Source organism: Haemorhous mexicanus, chromosome 11 (assembly GCF_027477595.1).
Source record: "Haemorhous mexicanus isolate bHaeMex1 chromosome 11, bHaeMex1.pri, whole genome shotgun sequence".
Taxonomy (NCBI): domain Eukaryota; kingdom Metazoa; phylum Chordata; class Aves; order Passeriformes; family Fringillidae; genus Haemorhous; species Haemorhous mexicanus.
Window position 1 is genome coordinate 6,354,135 of NC_082351.1, and position 21,090 is coordinate 6,375,224.

A 21,090-nucleotide genomic window follows, 5' to 3' on the forward strand; every position below is an offset into this window, starting at 1 on the left:
TCTGGGTTAGAATCCTAGATGGTGACAATTTTAAACTTTCTGTGCTTGAAAGGCACAGAAAAGCAACAGAACACTACATTTAACCTGAAGCCAGAGAAAAGACTTTTAAAATTAATTAATAGCACTAAGATTACATGTGTGTAGTTACTTAAAAGTGTGTAATATCACAAAGTAGAAAACTTAAAGAGTTTCATTATATATATATAAAAGATAAATATGGAGCAAGATAAAAATTTTAGAGCAGAAGCAAGTTGTTCTTCACCTTCTTCTTCCTTCTTCTTCATGAGTTTAAGTAGTATTTCATAATTAAACAGAAAAGTCTGCATTGCAAGCTTCAAAAGATCAGTTATTAAGTTAAAAAAGAAAATAATCTAAGTGTCATCTCTTAATTAGACAGTTTAGTCTTAAAAGACCTTGTAACAGAATATAGCGAACCGATTTGTGCCTTGCTAATAAAAAGCTACCAAACTCATGGTTGTAAGACTGTTTCACTGATAAGAAATAATAAACACCTAAGTCCAAACATAAAATACTGTCTCAAGTGCCCTCAATCCCAACCTTAACAAAAGTAGAAAATACAAACAAAAAATCCACAGGTCTGAGCTTCATATAAGGGAATAATAAGCTCTCTTCCCAGAGGAGGGAGACAAAACAATTCCTTCTCTAGCTGGGGACCAAGGACAAATGACCCAAATCTCAGGCCCAGGGGCCTAAACAGCGGCGGAATGAAGAGAGAAAAACAAGCAGGGTGGGACTGCCTGGGCTAAAGCTGGGATGGGACAACGAACTGCAAGGTGTAAATAGACCAAAATTAATAAAAGTGGGAGACCCTGTGACCAGTTGACCATTTTGTGACTATTTTGGTTCATCTTGGGTGCAGCCCTGGCTGGGCTCTGGTGCTGCCCAAGGTGGATCCATGGAGGAGATCCTTGGAATAAATCCCTCCTTTATTCTTTAGCTCTGCCCAGCCTCTGTTCTAGCTCGGCCTTCCCAAGGCATCCCCGCTAGGCCTCACTTAACCACCCCAAAAAACCCAAGCACCCACTCACCAGAATTTTTGTAGTGTAAGCGCTGTTGATAGCAATTGCGTTGACCAGCAGCTCCATGGTTTTGGCAGGGATGGAGTCGGGGTCGGGGATCTCCTTGTAGTGGACGTCGCCCACGTAGGCCTGCACCACGGTCATGCGGTTGGTGGTCAGCGTGCCCGTCTTGTCCGAGCAGATGGCCGTGGCGTTGCCCATGGTCTCGCAGGCGTCCAGGTGCCGCACCAGGTTGTTGTCCCTCATCATTTTCTGAGGGGAAAACCCACCCAAAGACAAGTAAGGAACCCTTGGATGTTGGCTTGGACAGGATTTTAGTCATAAAAAGGAAAGCAGCCCACAGTTTGTCTTGCTGGGGAGAACGCTCCCTAGAGCAGAGCTTTGGTGAGGGCCAATAACCCCAAACCCCAGTTACAGACAGCAAAGCTCTGCCTATCCCTGAGGTAATTTTGCCTTTCCCTGAGGCAATTTTGCCTTTCCCTGAGGCAATTTTGCCTTCAATAACCTAAGAGAGTTGCAGCATTTTCCTGCAGCAGGTTTGCATTTTAAGGAATAGCTGGAACAGGTTGCTGTCCCTCATCATTTTCTGAGGGGAAAACCCACCAAAACCCAAAAAACCATTTGTTGCCAGCTTTGACAGGATTTTAGTCATAAAAAGGAAGGCAGCCCACAGTTTGTCTTGCTGGGGAGAACGCTCCCTAGAGCAGAGCTTTGGTGAGGGCCAATAACCCCAAATCCCAGTTACAGATAGCAAAGCTCTGCCTATCCCTGAGGTAATTTTGCCTATCCCTGAGGCAATTTTGCCTTTCCCTGAGGCAATTTTGCCTTCGATAACCTAAGAGAGTTGCAGCATTTTCCTGCAGCAGGTTTGCATTTTAAGGAATAGCTGGAACAGGTTGCTGTCCCTCATCATTTTCTGAGGGGAAAACCCACCAAAACCCAAAAAACCATTTGTTGCCAGCTTTGACAGGATTTTAGTCATAAAAAGGAAAGCAGCCCACAGTTTGTCTTGCTGGTGACAATGTTCCCTAGAGCAGAGCTTTGGTGAGGGCCAATAACCCCAAACCCCAGTTACAGACAGCAAAGCTCTGCCTATCCCTGAGGTAATTTTGCCTATCCCTGAGGTAATTTTGCCTTTCCCTGAGGCAATTTTGCCTTGGATAACCTAAAAGAGTTGCAGCATTTTCCTGCAGCAGGTTTGCACTTTAAGGAACAGCTGAAATCGGCTGTTATTCCTCATCATTTTCTGACAGCAGGACTGTTATCCCTCAAATTTTCTGTTTATCCCTCATTTTTACCCCCACCCGTGATGCTCTGGGCCATACACATATATGTAATTTTCTGAGGAGAAAACCCAGAAGTAAGAAACCCTTCAATGCTGGTTTTGGAGGTTTTCAGTCATAAAAAGGAAAGCAGCCCTGGTTAGTCCTGCTGGTGAGAACTTGAAGTTCCCTAAAGCAGAGCTTTGGTGAGGGCCAATAACCCCAAATCCCACTTGCAGACAATCAAGCTGTTCCTATCCCTGGGGTAATTTTTGCCTTTGATAAACTTTTAAAAGAGTTGCAACATTTTCCTGCAGTAGGTTTGCATTTTAAGGAATAGTTGGAACAGCAAAGATGAGCTAAATGAACCAGAGATTTTTAAACATTATTTTTATAGCAAACATTTGGGATTTTTTTTTCTTAACACTGCTTGGAATGCCAGGATATTATCTGGCAGCACACAGACGGACCACACATTTTGGGGGAAAAGCAAAAGAGAAAGGGAAGAGAAAAAGGATGTCAGAGGAAGGACATCAGGAAAATGAGAAAGCATTTTCAAAGCAGTTACATTCTTCATTAGCAAAACCCCATCTTTGAGACTTGCTCCGTTTTCCTAATAATTGTGATATTTGGCTACACAGAAGCCAAGAGATTCCTTCCTAAACTTCCCAAGTTAATTTGTTTACATGCTGAACGCAAATCAACTTTACAGCATCTTCATCTAAGATTCCCAGCATGTTTAAATCATCTAATTAAATTGCTCAAGTAATCCTGAAGTCCAGGATGTTAATCCTCTTTAATTTCCTAATAGAACCATTTACATTGACTTCAAAGAACTGAAACTGCATTTAAGAAAAGTACATGAAAGCTTCAGTGAAACTCTTAATTTTTTTGAGAAGCTCCAATTTCTCTGAGAAGTGTTGCTGAAGACTTCAAATCGTTGTCAAAACTTTGTACAGTTGCACAAAAAACAAAATTGAATACAAAATTATTCTATATCAAAAGACTGGACTAATTTCAGAGGACATTCTGCTCAATAAATTCCTGGTTCCTTGCAAATTAAGCAGGTATTTCTACTGCTTGATATTCCTGCACTGTGCAGTTTTAAGGAAATGTGTTAGAAGATGTATTTGAATTTTTGTTAGAAATACTTTCAATATAAGTGTTCTTTAAAGCAGTTTCATGAACATTTTGAGCACATAATTTTCAGACCATTTTTCATCCCATCTGATAAAACCTGAGGACCAACTCAGTGGTGAACTCAAGCAAAGAGCACTTTTCTCCCTGGATTATTTTGAATGTTTCTTACCTTTACAGAATAAGCCAGAGAAATAGTGACAGCAAGTGGGAGTCCCTCAGGAACAGCAACCACGAGCACAGTAACACCAATAATGAAGAATTTAACAAAATACTGAACGTAGACAGGAGTGCACTCAGGCAACCACTGCTTCTTGTTGACCACAAAGGTGTCAATGGCAAAATACAGTACCAAGATGATGACAGTGATGGCAGACATCACCAGACCTGGGAGGAGAAATCATCAGTTACCATAAACCCAAACAGCACTGAGAAAACAAGCAATTAGAAATTGGGATTTGACAGGAGATTCTTTCTTTCTTTCTTTCTTTCTTTCTTTATTTCTTCGTGACATTTTTCACCAGTACCAATAACAATGATAAACTGTACAATAAAGAAAAAAACATTGCCATAAAATATTTACAGCAAGCATACATTACAGTGCACAAGGAATTCTAGGGAATTCATTTTTAAGCACCTTCTGCTGCCTTTACAACTTCCCAGGCAGAGCAGGAGCTCTGCTGCCACTTTAGCTAAGCTTATTCAATTTAGCACATTACTTTGCCTGGTACAACATTTATCTGTCCTTTTAACCCCCACCTTTTACAAATTACTTGTCTATCCATATTTAAACACCTTTCCTCTAAGTAAATATATCTTTAGAGGCTTGAGCAAAGGAGCCTCCCATGTTGCTGTATAAAATACTGCAGAGAAGCCCTACAGATGAGTTTGGGTAAATATAAAGAGGCGATAATGCAGAATTATCCACAGGACAGTTTTTCATGGGGTTTCTTTAAAATGTGACTAATACTGGTGTTTCCAAGGTGTCTCTTTCCAAGGGAACAGCTGCAGAGTCTGTATTTTCATGAGCAGAGGTTCCAAAGAGACAGAGCCACCAATAAATATTTGACAAGATGTCCCAAGCATTCCATCCACTGTCCCAATGGCATGGACTGCTGGGATAGCACTCCTGCTCCACAGTTTTGTCCCTGGGTTTGAGTACACAAATAAAATTTCCACTATAGCCTCAGGTTTGCCTTGCTCTGACAGCCCTGCTTGGCAGGTTTGTGTGAAGGAATTAAACCTGCATTTTGGAATAAATTAATTTCTCCCTAATGAGAACATAGAGTAGAAGGAGAATGCTGTGAATTTCATGTCTTGACTGCAGTTTTAAAAAAACTGGTAAAGCTGAAGGATGCTAAGTTTGACAGGAAACAGATGAGTCAGGGAGATCACTCTGTGCCAGAGGATACAGGAAAAACCATTAAAATATTGCACAGGCAAATACTCCTGACAACACAAGACATCCCCATAGATCGCTCAACACCAAAGAAAAACCAAATGAGGCAATGACTAATTAATTTAATTCCTGTTCCTTGCCACATTCTGGTCAGAAATCCCTACACAATTACTTCAAGAGTAATGTTCACGTGCCAGAGCAGAAGTCAAGGCAGTGCAGAAAGGAATTTAATCCAAAGAATTAATCATCAGGGGAAACAAAGGAGAGGAGCTGGAGGAATATGAACTGGGGCAAGGCATGAAATTGGATATCAGGGATGATAATCCTGGATTTGGTCACACTCTGCTCAGGTAAAGGGAATTGGCATCGTGGGGTTATGTGATCAACTCCTGTGATGAACTCACAGAGGGATGGGAAGGGGAAAATCCAAACTGGGGGAGAAGGCTGAGGGAGATGGAACAGAAGTGAAGGGATCTTGGAGGGCCTCCACCAAGGAGCTGAGATCAAAATCTCTTTAAGCAGATCAAAATCTCTTTATTACCATGAGAAAAGCAAACCTAAGGAACTGTAGGCCCTTATGGAAGGTTTCCACTCTCTGCCCACATGTTGGAGAAGTGCTGCTTCCAACCCCAGGGGCCATATGGTTCTGGATACACGAGTCCAAAGATGTGTCATGCTTGGGGAGAAGGCAGGAATGTGGATATTTGGGGAGAACTGAATGATTTCACAATCCATGTGAGGGAAATACTGTGTGAGTGATATTTGGATATGGTATCAGAGATTCTGAAACTGTGCACTCCCAAGTTCTGAGGGGAGAGGAAATTAAATACGTAATTACTGCACTTGGGAATATTAACTCTGAGAAAAGCTGCATTTCATTTTGATTCAAATATTCATTACAATCCAAGTTGCCCAAAGCTCCTTGACAGTCAAAGCTGATTTTTAGGAGAATAAAAGATGTTCAGCACCACACACTCTCCTTAGAACAGCTTTGTGATGACCCATTTCCAAATCTTGCAGTAAAAAAGGGGCCTGTCCCTTTTCAGAACCATTTGCTTTGCAGCTCTTTGCCTCCTGTGACCCAGAGGGCTTTGGTGTCACCCAGCCATACCTGCTTTGCCAATCTGCACTGCCAGCTTGGTCAGCTTTCCCTGCAGGACGGATTTTTCTTTCTTGTGCATGTTGGATTTCTTCTTGTCCTTGTCGTCTCCCTCTCCCCCTTCCGCGCTCTTCAGCGGCTGCATCTCCATGGCAGCAGCCCCATCCTGCTGCTTGGCTGATAACAGAACAAAACTGTTACTCCAGAGCTTTATCCCTTCCTTTCCTCTGTGTCCATCCTCTCTGAACCCAGCCAGCACCACAGGGCTGCCTGGGACAGTCTCTGCCAGGGACACCCTCGGCCCCTGGAGAGCCAGCAGGGCTGCAGGACACGGCTGTGCCAGCACATCCCTCAGGACACCTGGGGATTTGGGCTGGAAAGCACTGATGGGGTTTATCCCTCATTTTGATCCCCACCCATGATGCTCTGGGCCATACACATATATGTCACTGAATGTCTTGCAGGTGACTTGGCAGGTGACAGCACCAGCACTGCAGCATTCCCTGCAACAGCAGAGCTCAGGTGCTTTGACAGATCCACATTCCTCTGGATTTTGGGATGCCTCTTAGAATGCAATGCATATCCCCAATGCAAACATTTTGAAGGCAATGTGGTTGCACGGGTGGCCTGTGCGTCACCTCTCTGGGCTGCAGGGACACCTCAGTGACCAGGGGACCACACTCTGCCATCCACCCTTACAGAAAATCCCTCAGTTGTAAAGTTTCCTCAGCATTCCGTGATCAAGGTGCTCAGCCCTCGGGTCTGATGGTGGTGGCATCACCATTCCCCCACAAAACCCACACACAGTTTCAGGGCCGATCCATCCTTTCCTGACAGAATGCCAGCAGAAGGAAACTTTATTTTTTCATGTTTCTGAAAGGCAAGGACATTGCAGTGGATATATGTGCATGTGGCTGGTTTGTACTGAGCACAATAAATAAAATAGGATGAGATGAAACAGCTTTGCTTTCGTGAAGAGATTGTACAAGACGGGGCTTGTTTGACCTGGAAATCTAATTTATTTACCTAGCCTGAATTCTTATTATTTAATAGCATTTTATTTGGTACTTTTGTGCCATGAACCACTGAATTTCTTTATCCAGTTTCTGAGTCATCACCTTTGCAATGTTCAGTATTATCTGAGAAGAGAAAATTGTCAATTAATTTGGTATAACCCAAAGTGCTCTTGATAGCTGTGTCTTATAATAAAAAGGGAACCATAACTTTGCTTCAGAGAAAGCAAAATATTGATTCCAATTTCTTCCTGACATTGTATATTAAATAAGAAACACCTAGGACTCTCAATCTTCCTGTTGTTTATCCTTATAAAAGGCTTTTACACTGCTAGATAACACCTTGGCTTTAAGGTTTCCATTTTTTATTGCTTTGCCTTTCCCCTGCAAATGAAGAGATGTCCAGACAATGCCATCAGACACCAGAGATGATGAGACATAAAAAAACTGGGCTGGAAAATCACCAACAACACGTAGGATACACAACTTGCACAGGAACAATTAATTCAAATGAGCTTTGTGAGATGAAAGCAACATCTATAAATGGTCCCTTTAAAATGCTCCTCTCCTGAACCTCTGCAGCTTGTGGAAGTTACAATCTCTTTGGCTGGGGTTGGCTGTTTGGGGTTTTTTTGGACATTCTCATGAACAATTAGGGCCAGTTTCACACACAGGCACAGACCACAGGTTCTCACTGTACTTTGGGACAGGGTTGAACTACATGCTAACAATACAATCCACAACCTCCTGAATAGCAAAGAAGATTACCTTTGTTCTGGTTGTTCTCCATATTCCCATCCTGCATCTTGCCTAAATGATGAAAAATTCCAACAGACAACAGACAGTAAACAACCTTCAGCCGAGACAGAACACGAAAATGGGGATTTATATCAATGGGAGACAAAACCATGAGCACACCACGGGCACCTGGGCACCATCCCCTGCCCTCACACCTGCACTCACAGAGGGGCCAAGGAATTCCAGCCAAGCTCAGGGTTGGAACACCTTAAATGCTGAATATCAGCACTTATTTTTGAGGAATCTGCATCAATTCAGAGGGGGAAACTAATAGAGTGGATCTGGTGGAAAGAGGAATTGGAATAATATTCCTGAGCTGATGTTTCAGAGGGCTGGGATTTAAAAATTCTGGCACACACCAGTATAGAGTATGGCTTTCTTAATGTATTCCAGAATTAAATTAATCCTTTTACTAAATTGAGAAAAAAATAGAAACAATGGTGTTAATAAATCTAAATGAATCAATAAAAAATGTAAATCAGATAGGATTTTTAAATTACATCTTCTTCACTTGGTTTTACTAATTAGCAAATTTCTCCTGGAAATACAAGTGCCAGGTGACCTAAATTCAGATTTACCCTGAACATAGATCTACCATGTGCCTCTTTAATTTCCAGCTTGACATTTTATCCACAAACAGTTTTACCACAGCAAAGTCCTTATTCCTTTGTGCCTTTTTCAAGTGGAAATGTCATTTGAAAGCATGCATGAGATAAAAATGGCAAAATGTACAAATCACATACAAAACTTTGGTATTCGAAATAACAGCTAAATATTTTCAAATGGATTCAAAATTTCTTGGTGGGAACCCTTTTGAAACTTTCACAGTAATTTTATGAATTTATAGAAAAGGCTACACCAAATATTATCTCAGAATTGACGACAATGTCTTTTGGTAGTTATGTAAAATGCACAATAAAAAGTGATGCTAAGGAAAATTAAGTTAAAATACAACTACAGGATTGTTGACACATCCTAATAAGAAATGTACCATCAGAATTCATTAAAAAATGTGCCAGCAGGTACATCTTGTTCTTCTGACTGCTGTGTGGATTAATTTTTTCACTCTGCTGTGAATAAATCATAACAAAATGGAAAAACTAAGATGCATCTCTTGCATGTTGGTTTTGCACTGAGTGGGAGAGCAAAAGTGACCAAGTCAGTGTTATCTTTGTCAAAAATAGGCCCCAGTGCCACAGTGGAAATTCCAAAGGCCGGAAGCAGAGCCAGGGAAAGGACATCTGGTGACCTAAAGTCATCTCAGAGCTCAGGTGAGTTACTGCAATGAACCACTGACCATCAGCTGCATGTCTGCATTTCTCATTCTATTCCTACCCCAGCAATAACAGGACTTGGAAAAATTCAGAATCCACTTTCCAGAGCTTTACACTTTGCACAAGAGAGGAATCCATGAACCTGAGCAAAACCAAGCTCCTTTCCACAGGGAAATTCCCTGTAAAACCTTGGCCTGTGGGGCACAGTTGGACTCAGTACCTGCCTGGTGGCTGTTTTTCTTAGAAGAGCTTTTAATAAAGTTACTGGAAGACACAAAATATCTCTGGAGATTCAGATTTCTGGCTGGAGCATAAAGCCTTCCCTAAGAACTGGAAGGCATTAATTTAGAGCAGGCAGTCTGCTCCATTTCCTGCTCTGGAGATCCTTTTGCAGACTGCAATTTCAAACCTCGGAGTGGCAAAAAAATGGGACAATATTCAACTTTCAAAATGATAAAAATCACCAACAAAACCCAACTGGCAGGCACATTACAAAGGTGTTTTTTTTTTTTAAATTAAAATATGCACTTTTAGGACACATATTTGCTATTTAATAGCATAATTATCATAATAAATTACACCAACAATTGACTGGCTACCTGAAAATAACAGTACACAAAATAAACAATCATGAACAATGGTTTAAGCTCAGGTATTTTGAAAATACATTCTTAATATTCTTAATATGCTGCATTCAGGTTATTGAGTGGGGGAAGTCATCAGAGGTGGTTACAGTTCATTTTTTTAGACAGAACAACAAAGTGAAGGTAATTGGGGTAACCAAGATAAAGAAAAGGAAGTTGTAAACTATTTATATCCTCATGTGCCAAATAATTTTAGGGCAGCACTTTGGTATAAAATAGGAACAAGGAAATTAAGGCAGAGAGAAAGGTGATAGAATCACCACTGCTGAGAGATCCTTCCTCCTTCCAGGTACAAATACTCCCCCATCCTTCTCTCCTTGGTGCATTATTTAGAATTGTCAAAAGGAGGAGTATTTATTGATATTTTGATGGCATCATGTGAAATCATTCTTTAAAAATACATTTTTTTTTTCAGAATTCTGAAAATGTTTTCTTCTTTTCTGTTTGGAATGATAAATAAATAAATGTTGTTTGGGCTGGAGAAATCCATCTGAGTTTTTTATCACTTTTCTAAGCAAGGATGAAAAATCAGAACGTTCAAAATAGCATTTCTAACATCTTCATTCTGCAGCTGATTTGAAAGTTCTGAATTTAAATATAAATACTTTTCACATGCCTTTGCCTCACTACAGTTCCTGTATTTTGGAAAGGACTTGTGGCACCTTTACTGACTAAATTCTTACTATAAGTGTCATGGACTTCACCAAACAAAAATTCCCAAGAAAAGCCTCCCCTTTACCTGCTGCAGCCTGGAGGACAAGGCCACAGAACAGCAAAGTCCTACCACTTTTTGGAAATTATTTCCCTCATTTGGAAATATTTCTGAATTGGAAGAAGTGCTTGGGATCAACCAAAGAAAAGAATGGAATTGTGCTCCACGTGCTGAGAGGGAACCACTGTGTTAAACAGGAAGTTTTAGATAATCCTTCTATGCATTCGATAAATAACTTCACTTACAATTCAGAAATTTATTAAAATATAAATTTTAAAATAGAAAAATAATATTTCAGAAAGAGTTCAGACTGCAAATTGCTTTGCAGGGGCAGAAGTAGCTACACTGGGATTAGCTGTAGATGTGAAATATTCCAGCAGAGATTTCTCTGACTCTGGTAAGCCATTTCTATACCTTTTGCATATTTTCTGAACACCCATTTAAGTAGCAAATTCTCTAGCTTACAAATGCCAAAAGAACCCCCACAACCCACCCTGGAAATCCTGATTTAGGAAGGTAGCAGTGCTCTACTGGAAGGAAATCAAATTTGGGGTAATTTGAGCTACTGGAAGGAAATCAAATTTGGGGTAAACAAGCTGTAAACAGTGATTGCTGCTTCCCTGATTTTCATTTTTTCAAGTCACCTTAACTAAATATAATACCTTGGAATGAGATGAGTTTTCCTGAATTACTACATTTCTGCAAAATTTTCTACTCTGTTTATGGCCTTAACTTGCAACCTTTCAAAAACTGAATGTATTGTCCATAGATCTGACAATGAGATCAGCCACAATTCTCTATTGGATCTCAATTCCTAAAACTCAACATTTATAAGAATTTATAAGAGTTCCTTTGGTACAGCACATAATACCCAGGCTGGGTCACAAAGTAAATGAATTTATCACTACAGGCTCACAGGCTGACAACAAACTCTTTCTTTTGTGTCAATTGTTAATTGACAATTAAGAATGAAAATATTTTATCTGAAATGTAATTGGTTGATTTTTCAAGCAACAACATTTCCTGAGCTTGCTGCTTATTCAAGTATATAATTAGAAATACTTATTTTAAGATATTTTCTACACAAAGACTATAGGCAAAAAGACTACTATACCTACAAAGACTGTAGGTAAAATTCTTGCTTCCAGTCACACCTCAGGGAGAATTTTCAGACTTTAAAAAAATATTCATTTCATCCACACCAAAGGAACATGCAGATGAATTTGGGGTCCTTGTTTTGTAACTCATCCTCTCCTTCCTTTTCCCCTCCAAACCATATCTACATTTTCAGCATTTAACTCATCATAATCAGCAGTGTTAACTGAGAAATTACCAGAAATCTGACGCTGCCCATTTCCCAGATAATTCCAAAGCACTCAGACCTATGTTTGCCTGAGGTCTCTGAGCAGTTGAACTGGGGAAAGCCTCTCCTGCCCTTGTTGATCCAAGACCAGCAGAATTATTGACCTGCCTCATCTCAGAGGAACTAAAATCCAAAACATCCTTAACTGCTCAAAAAAATTCACTCCACACTGCAAAGCCCTGAGCTTGTATCCCTCAGCTCCAGGATAAACATGGGCAGTAACTGTTGTTCCTGACTGGAGAGAGGATGATGGAAAATCACATCCCTAATTCCGACACTGATCTAATATCCCCTGGAACTCAATTTCCTCATTAAGCTCAGCATTAAGCCCAAATACAACAGGGATTTACCAGGCAGCCCCAGCTCTGAGCAGAGCCCAGGGCTTGTTCTGCACCTGCTGGGCACAGCAAAGAGGGGCTGAACTCTGCTCCCACCCCTCCTCTGCAGCTGGCAGGGATGAGCAGCAGTGCTGAGCAGCCAGGGGAACTGCAGGGGACTTTGCTTGTTTTACACTCACCAAAGTTGAATTATCACAGAACCATCACAGGATGGCTTGGGTTGGAACCTTAAAGCCCATCCAGTGCCACCCCTGCCATGGCAGGGACACCTTCCACTGTCCCAGGCTGCTCCAAGCCCTGTCCAGCCTGGCCTTGGACATTCCAGGGATCCAGGGGCAGCCACAGCTGCTCTGTGTCAGCACCCTCACAGCAATGGAGAACAAAACACTTACAATTCATTCCCTGGTTCTTGCTCTCTAGGGAATCTGGAACCAGGATGATGGAGATCCCTGCCATGCAAGGAGATGTAGGGATTGTAAATCCTAGTTTTCCAGAATGGGTTTTTAATCTGGTTATATGTTTCTTTTAAATGATTCTAAAACAGGCTTAAAGATTTCCTGTGTCACTGTCTTAAATAAGATCCAACAGCAGTAAATCCTGTTCCTTGTTTAGCACTTGATATTGCTGTCAGAAACTCTCATTTCACATGTGAAATGCAACCTGCATGGAAAAAAAAACTTCTTTCACCAACATGATGAAAAGTAGAATGACTTTAGTCAGTATTTTTGGCTCTGCACAAGAAGGAAAGGTTGCTTGGCAAATAAAGGCTCATGTACCTGATTAGCAGCAAAATACAGCTGATGCCTACACTAATATTGACCCATTCAATCCAATTTAACACTGGAATCTGACTGTGAGGAGAGACTGAAATATCTGTGTGCTAACAAGCAGGGTCAGGAACCTGTACTGGGACACAGTCAAAACTGGCTGCAGGAATGGTTTGCTTTGGGTTTACTTTACACAGGCAGGCTCAGGAGAAAATCTCTGAGGGCTCACACAAATATCCACAAAACTTCTTGGTCCCTCCTGAAACAGATGCTGAAAACAGCAAACCTTGTCCCTAACACAGTGTTGGTTGAAATGGAGGCAGATCCCTGATCCCAGCCCTCTCTCAGAACAGCGTGAGGAATCAGGAGTGAAAAGGAGGAGAAGCAGAGAGAATCCCTTTCTCATGGTGCTCTTCTCCAGATCTATGCTGAATAATGAAACTTTGTAATAAAACATCAGGTGAGTCTGCCTGAAAGTTTTGAAACTGGCCTGACATAACTGCTTCTTTTAACTGCAGTTTGAATGGCAAATAAATCATTGTGATTTTAAGCTCTGCCTCTCCCAGGCTGAATTCTGGGGGAATGAAGCTGCAGCATCCCTGTGGCTCCTCTGCCAAGCTCCTGCAGAGCGTGTGGAGCAGGATCTCTCAGAGTGCAGTCACACAAACACAACATCTGTGCAGGTCAGCGAGGGGAGAGGGAATTTGACACAGTCAGGAGAGAAATCCATCAAATCAGACAAGCCGGGGGTTGTGACGTACCATTGACTAAGCTGGCATTTGCATTATCAGTGGCATTTGCACCTGCTGCACCATCTGTGGCTGGAGGAGGGTGGGAGGAGGGATGGGAAGAATCTACTGAGCAATAATGGATAAAAAAAAATAAATAAATAAACAAAAAAGCACAAAACCAAATAATAAATAAATAATAACAGCAACACGAACGAATGCACGTGACAGAGCGAAAAGCCTTCGTGGCTTTCTTTGCTCCCAAAATCAAAGAGTTTGAAATTAATTAACACAAATTTCCAAAGCAATGTGGCATTGGGAAGGTGTCACAAAGCAAGCTGAAAACTCAAATAATAATAACAATAATAATAACAATAATAATAATAATAACAACAACAAAAGATAAATATGAAACACATTAAGCAAAGTTAAAGGAGCTGGTGAGAACTGGCTGTACACAGTCCTGTGTATATTGTTTTAGTCCTTTTATGTCCTGTTTTTTGTACTTCAATGTAATTTATGCATTTTTAAAGTGGTTGAAATGTTTCCTTTGGAGTTAATTTACACAGTGCTTGTGTAGCTTTAAAATTTGCATTTTAAAATGTATTATATCTACATCTGTACATACTTCTACACAGAACAGTGGTAAATATTTTATGTTTCAAATAATTTTGCACATTATGATTTATCATCACTGATGCATCCCAGTCTAACAGGGTCCTGCCATCACCCAGGTAAAATGCTTATTGAGCTGAGTAAAAACATGGAACTTTCCTATATTTTATTTGGAAAAGGCAAATATAGTCTTGAGGAGAATGAGGGGTTATTTTAAATCCAGGTAATGGACATGAGACATTTCCTGGTTTGTGATGACATGAAGGAAGAATCAGAAAAGAAAACCTCTTCTTCTTTTCAGTTATTATCCACATATTAGAAAAAATTGAACAAGAAATCTTTCCTAACGGGAAGCTGAAAATCTTGAAGAAGGTTTTATCACTTTACTATGTTTTTTATAGTGAAGTTCAATAAAATTAGTCTCTGCAAATAATAGCTAAAATTTATTTTGTTTTGTTTCTGGTGGTTAATTGCTCACAACAGAACCAAGTCCTCCCATGGATCCTGACTGAGACTTCAAACTGCTCCAGTCCTTGCCCCACAGGGATTATTTCATGCTGTACTGGGTTGGTACTGCAGAAGAATGGGCTGATTTTATTTACAAATGGCAAATTGAGAGAAGAAAATAAACAGCTCCCAGGATTTAAAAACACACCCTGTGCAACTGCATTGAGGAAAATTTCAATTGCAAATTTGATTACTGTGGTGGCAACGACTTAAACTGTTTTGGTGACTCGCGCTTGCTCTTTATTCCGTTCGGATCCCCACCCCAACCAGCACAGCGTGAGCTGCTAACAGCAAATCAAGTATTCCACATTAAACACTTTGCAATTTACTTCTGGAGAACAGCTGATTATTCCAGCTGAACGGGAAGGTTTGCAACACCAACAATGCCTGCTCACCAAAAGGTTTGGCACCGGCAATCTTGTTGATTTGAAATCATTTTTTAATTTCAACTTGACTGATTCAAAGATGATTATTTCAATCAGCAGTTCCCCCCTGATTTGCATCCTTGGATGGGGTACAATTCTTACTCTACCTGGAAGCTGCTGTTCCTCCTCCTGTTTCACACCTGCATGATGATTTTTAAAGTGTTAATGAGCAATAAAAGCACACACCCACACAGACTGAAAGGGGCAGGATTTCTGAGAACTGCAGGTTTATGCTCCAGAGGTTTTCATTTGAGTTGGTGCCTCCATCTGCCACCAGCTCTGCCCAGGCACGAGCACAAAGCTGCATCAGAGAATGTGGAGGAATTCTCTATGTTGTGGATTTTTTTATATTGTAGCTGTTTCTACATGTTCGATTAAATTCTGTGTCTGCATCCAAATTCTAACACACCTCTAGGTAAGTTACAGCCACAATGTGAGGAAAGCTCCCTGATTTCACTTTTCCTGCCTTTCCAGGCTCTTCCCTGGGAAACCTGAGAGAGCCAGCAGTGTCCTGAGCAGAGCCTAGGGAGGCCAGCCCAGTTAAACCCAGCACAGGGAGCTCTCACAGCACACAGGAGTGAAGCTGCTCCTCCTCTGCTCCAGACCACACAAAGGCTCTGAACAAGAGCAAACTCCAAGGTGCTGCTCAGAACTGGTCTGGTGTAAAAGAGTTTTGCTTTGTGAAGTTTCAGTCTTTTCTCCTTTTAATTCTCCTGGAGCCCTCCATGCCTGGCAGCTACTGTGCATTTCTGTGCAGAAATGAAATGGTAAACATTTCATTTAGTAAAAAGGGATTTCCTCAAAGCAGCAGAGAGTCAAAGGCAGACACTTGTTAACATACTCAGAAATGGAAATTGTAGGTCCTGAAAACCATTGGAATTTGGCCTTCCTATCTGCAGCTTCATATAAAATGATGGAGCCAAAAAAGGTGAAATCATATTGCCTAACAGACAGCAAATAAAATGTTCAGTAAAGCTTTAACTGCTTTTTTTAATTAATAGTGAACACCACTAGAAAGAGCAGAAATGTCTGAAAAACCTGTATTAATTGGCCCTTAATCATGTCTGAAAGACAACTATTCTTAGGACAGACTTGGAATGAAATTGTGGAAGCAGAACAATTTACAAGACTGCATGAAGAAAAACTGGCAAGGACAGACATTAAATCATGTTTCTGCTTAGTGTGCAGCCCATAAATTAGCAGATACTTATGACATCACACTGTAATAAGGTGAAAAGCCCAAAGAGGCTTCTTGATTTCATTAACTGATGCAGGACATGAAAGTAAAACTGTCTGCTAACATTTACTGCTACATTCTTGGCTTTTACTATTCTTAGCTTGACCTTTACACCTGCAGAAATTAAAATGCCTCTCAAGTCAGTCACTGACATTAAACAATCCAGGCTAGCAAAGAGCCACAGCTTATCTTTATTTTAGTCCTGAAGCTCCAAGGCAGATGCTATTTCCATGGCCAAAGGGTTTTTTCCTGGGGAAGAAGAACTGAATTGATAGAAAAGCACAAAATCTTAGCAAACTGTAGGTGAGCATGGATTCATGTAGAGAAGCCACAGCAACTGGAGCATGCCCAGGTATCCCCCCTGCATTTCAGTATGGACTGGGAGCCTGCAGTTTCACACTGGAAAAACATCTTGTTATCCAATGGATTTATTGGTTAACAGCTTCTGCTGTTTTTCTGTGTGACATGTGATGATAAAAATGTGTCATCAAAAAAAAAGGCAGTTTGAAAAATCCCATTTATTTGTCAAGAGCGGAGGAGAGCTCTGGCTGCACAAAGCCCAGGAGCTTTCTCTGGAGCATCCTGGTGTTGGGAGATTTACCTTTCTTGTCTTTCTTCTCCTCCTCTTCTCCCCCAGCTCCCAGCAGAGTGAAGATGATGCCAGTCTGAGAATTCACCCCCACAGCAGTCACCAGCATCCGCCCAGAGCCTTCCATGACATGGGTGCCTGAAGAGAGGCAAGACAGAGGTTACAGAGAGATACAATAAATGTAAAAAATTATGCAAGGCCTCTCTGAAAATATTGAGTTTGTAAACCTATATTGAGGAGGATATTATTGCATAACCAAAACAAACCCTGTTGTGCATTATTCTCAACCAAGAATTAATGCTTAAGCACAAACCTCAGGCTGCACAGCCATCAGCATCAGATTCTCTTTTTAAAAGAAATATTGTCACCAACCAAGTTTATCTTCTGCAAGAAAACAATTTCAGCAAAACATCACAAATACAAAAATTAGGTCCAAAAAAAATCCCCAAAATAAATTCCATTCAAACATAAAGATCAGAAATATCTTTAAAAGCCAGCAGAGACTTGGTTGGTTCAGTTGGAAAGGAAAAGAGCTGCATCCTTCCTCAGAAATTATCAGAGCCTCTTTTAAGATGTGCACTATTTGCAAATACCTTTTAATTAAGAACTTGCTATTTGTACCCCTGTGTTTTGCTCTGAGGGAATCTTCTCCTGAATTGGATGACAAAGGTGGATAAAAATATCCTCCAAAAAGTGCCCGTGGCTCCTAGGCTCCCAGAGCAGCCTTGGCAGGCAGACAGGCACCCAGCAGAGCTCAGGCTGAGCTCTGCACCCCTGGAGAGGGCAGAGCAGGCAGAGGGGATGGGATGGGGTGTGCTGGCACTGGTTGTTCTCTGGGTCTGGGTTAAAGCACTTGAATCATAGTTCATGTTCAGACTCAAGTGTTTATTATTTCTTATCAGTAGAACAGTCTCACTACTGTGAGTTCAGCAGCTTTTCATTAGAAGGCAAAAATGGCCAACAATCTCTTGTTCCAAGGGCTTTGAAGACTAAACTATCCCATTAAGAACTGACACCTGGATTATTTTCCCTTTTAACCCAATAACTGATCCCTCAGAGCTGCAATGGGGACTTTTCTGCCCAATTACAAAGTGCCACCCAAACCCATGGAGAAGGAGGAAGAAGAAGCATGAAGAAGAAATCCAGGATGACACCCTGTGCCTTCCATCTTGCTTCCATCCACAGCACACTAAAAACCCCAAACCCTCAATTTCTCACCCAGTGACACACTCACACTGCTCTCTAGAATCTATTTCACACTTTTGTGGATTCTGGTTCATCTTGAAGTCTGGGAAACTTTCTCCATGAACGAGGGTCAGAGTCAGTGCTGCCCTGGGGGTCAGGGCACCCCAGAGCAGACACAGAAATATTCCCAGTGCCCTGGGTTTGCACAATGGGGCAGATCTTACCTGACAGCAGCATCGGGTCTTTGTCCACGGATTTGCGCACCTGGTCGGACTCTCCAGTCAAGGAGCTCTCATCGATTTTGAGATCATTTCCTTGAATAAATATCCCATCAGCAGGTAGAAGGTCACCTGTGGTCAGAACAGGGCGAAGGAAAACCTCCATGAGATTGTTTTTATAGCTACACAATGAGTTTTGTTATTATAAAATCACAGTTAATGGCATGAAAAGGTGAAATGAAAGGAGAAGGGAAGGAATTACTCCTGATTGTGTCCACAGGAGCCACAGCACTGCAATCCAGCCAGGAAAGGCCTTTTACTGCAAACATGTTCTGCTTCATGCTATCCCAGAACCCAAATGTATCACATTTAACTCACAATGGACACCTCCATCATGGGGGTTTGCCGGGGAAGTGCTCTTCACATCACCTGAAGTTTTCTCCATCAGACTTCATAGGAATTAACAGCAGCTAATTAACAGCTGAGCTGCCCTTTCCCCTTCCCCCCTCAGGGAGCCCCCAGGTAAGTCCAGGAGAAATGTGATGGCTGATGGAAGGGGGATGTGGCTGGAATTAGGAACTCCCTCCAGAGCACACAGGGTTCCTGCAGGGGTCTCTCACTCGACTGGAGCATGGAATTATCAGGCACCTCATCTGGGGGGTCAGTCTGGATCTGAAGCAACTCATGAGGTGATCACAGAGGCTCAAATGTTCTACACAACATTTGAAAACACCTCCTCTCGCCCCTAACTGGACAGAAGTAAAAAGAAATTAACCTGAATAATGCAATCCTCCATGATAGAGAATGACCTTTGTGTGAAAAAAGAAAACTGGAAGGACAAATGCAGATAACTGGAAGGACAAATGCAGATAACTGGAAGGACAAATGCAGAAAACTGGAAGGAACAGGAAAACTGACCAATCCTTATCCTGGTCAGTGAAATAAGCTTACACCAGTTGAATTGATTTCCTAGTGCAGCTTTACAGCAGGCCTTCATGCTCTCCTTTTGCCCTGACAGCTCAGCTGTCACCTCAGCATGGCCAACACTGACTTTCTGTCCCATAAACCTGCCCTAACCCTGCAGGGAAGCGTGTCCACGCTGCTGGGAAGGGCCAGCAGAGCAAGACAAGGCTCCAAAGGCCGTGCACTCACCATATTTGACCTGTGCAATGTCCCCAACCACGATCTCTGCCACGGGGATCTGGATGACCTGTCCCCCTCGCACCACGGTGAACTTCTGCTCCTGCTCAATGCGGCTCTGCAGCCCCCGGAACTGCTTCTCCTTGCTCCAGTCGTTGAAGGCAGTGACCAGGACCACGCAGATGACAGACAGGAGGATGGCAGCACCTTCAATCCAGCCAGCTTCGGCCTCCCCCTCATCCTCAGCTCCTCCTGTTGCAGTACCACACCCTGCAGAGATGTTAAGGATCGGTTTAGGGAAGGTCCACAGGGTGTGCCACAAGAAATGAAATTTGCTGTGACGTGATGAGGTGAGGGGATGGAGCTGCTTTTCCAAGCACTGTCTGCTGATGAGACATGGCAGAATGGAGGAAAAGGACAAATAAAGAGATCTGTGACAAAGAGAAAATAAATAAATCTACAGAAATCCTTGTCCTTTTAATTTTTCTTCTTAGCAACCCATCCTCGGTGAACCCAGACTAAACAAATGGAAGGAGAAAGCACCAATTCTGTTTTGTGACAGAGGACTCAGAGCTTCACCTCAGCCACCAAAACCTGCAGGGCAAGAATAAGAATAATACTGAAAAATAAGAATAATGATGAAGAATATGAATAATACTGAATAAGAATCATACTGAAGAATATGAATAATACTGAAGAATATGAATAATACTGAAGAATAAGAACAATACTGAAGAATATGAATAATACTGAATAAGAATAATACTGAAGAATATGAAGAATACTGAATAAGAATAATACTGAAGGTGACAGAAAGCATTAAAACAGTGAATGACATTAAATAATGCAAAGCAATGGCATTATATTCACATTAATACCCTGCCAGATTAAATTAAACAATTTTAAGGCAATTTTTTTTTAACAATTTTCAACACAATTTCTAAATGTTCTGAACTAAACACACTGTTAGGGAGCACTTGTTAAAAAAAAATACTGGGGTCAACTGAGTTTATCAGCATTTCAATTTGATAATGAGTGTATTAAGGAACACTGAGTAAAAACAATTCCCTGATATTAATTCATCAGTCTTCCCTACAGAGAAATGCAGTGGGATGCTTCTAGAACTGCAAGTACATTATTGCTGCCAAAAGCAAAGCAGCATTAAGAGAACCACTCTGTTCTGTGCTGTTAATTCCGAATTACTTTATATACATCTGCTAATTATTTATTTCAATTAAATAGATCATATTCACTAAAGGAAAGTGACATAGCTGGCCTTCTTACTGAAAGAGCACCTGGGAGAAATACTGGGCAGCCAAGGGCACATTCCAGAGTCCTAATCCAGAGAAATCCCAGCTGGTGGGAGAGAGGAGAACTCAGCCTGGCCAGCAGAGCCTCCTCTCCTGAGGCACCTGGGAAGAATTGTTCCCATTTGCCATAAAGAATGGCACCAGGCAGGAATGGGACATCACTTCTCCACCTCACCCAGGCACCAGGGGGTTCAGCAACTTGGCTTCCACATCTGACTGAAGTTTAATTTGGTTTATTCATCACTTCTCACTAAAGAGGATTATCAGCCAGGTTGACTTCTGTATTTAAC

General features: G+C 41.5%; 1 protein-coding gene across 13 annotated transcripts in view; it reads right to left on the reverse strand.

The window, feature by feature from the left end:
• Positions 1-21,090, reverse strand: part of ATP2B2 (ATPase plasma membrane Ca2+ transporting 2) — a 403,287-nt gene that overhangs the window by 74,888 nt on the left and 307,309 nt on the right. For 9 of the 13 annotated variants that reach the window (XM_059856152.1, XM_059856154.1, XM_059856151.1 and 6 more), the window contains 9 exons: positions 19,503-19,760; positions 18,357-18,482; positions 16,960-17,085; positions 15,229-15,261; positions 13,608-13,703; positions 7,719-7,760; positions 5,950-6,114; positions 3,612-3,826; positions 1,050-1,292 (listed from right to left, as the gene is read on the reverse strand). In XM_059856152.1, the coding sequence (XP_059712135.1) occupies positions 1,050-1,292; positions 3,612-3,826; positions 5,950-6,114; positions 7,719-7,760; positions 13,608-13,703; positions 15,229-15,261; positions 16,960-17,085; positions 18,357-18,482; positions 19,503-19,760 (1,304 nt within the window). The remainder of the gene's footprint in view (positions 1-1,049; positions 1,293-3,611; positions 3,827-5,949; positions 6,115-7,718; positions 7,761-13,607; positions 13,704-15,228; positions 15,262-16,959; positions 17,086-18,356; positions 18,483-19,502; positions 19,761-21,090) is intronic. The other 4 variants (XM_059856161.1, XM_059856163.1, XM_059856159.1 and 1 more) reach the window with 3 other exon arrangements.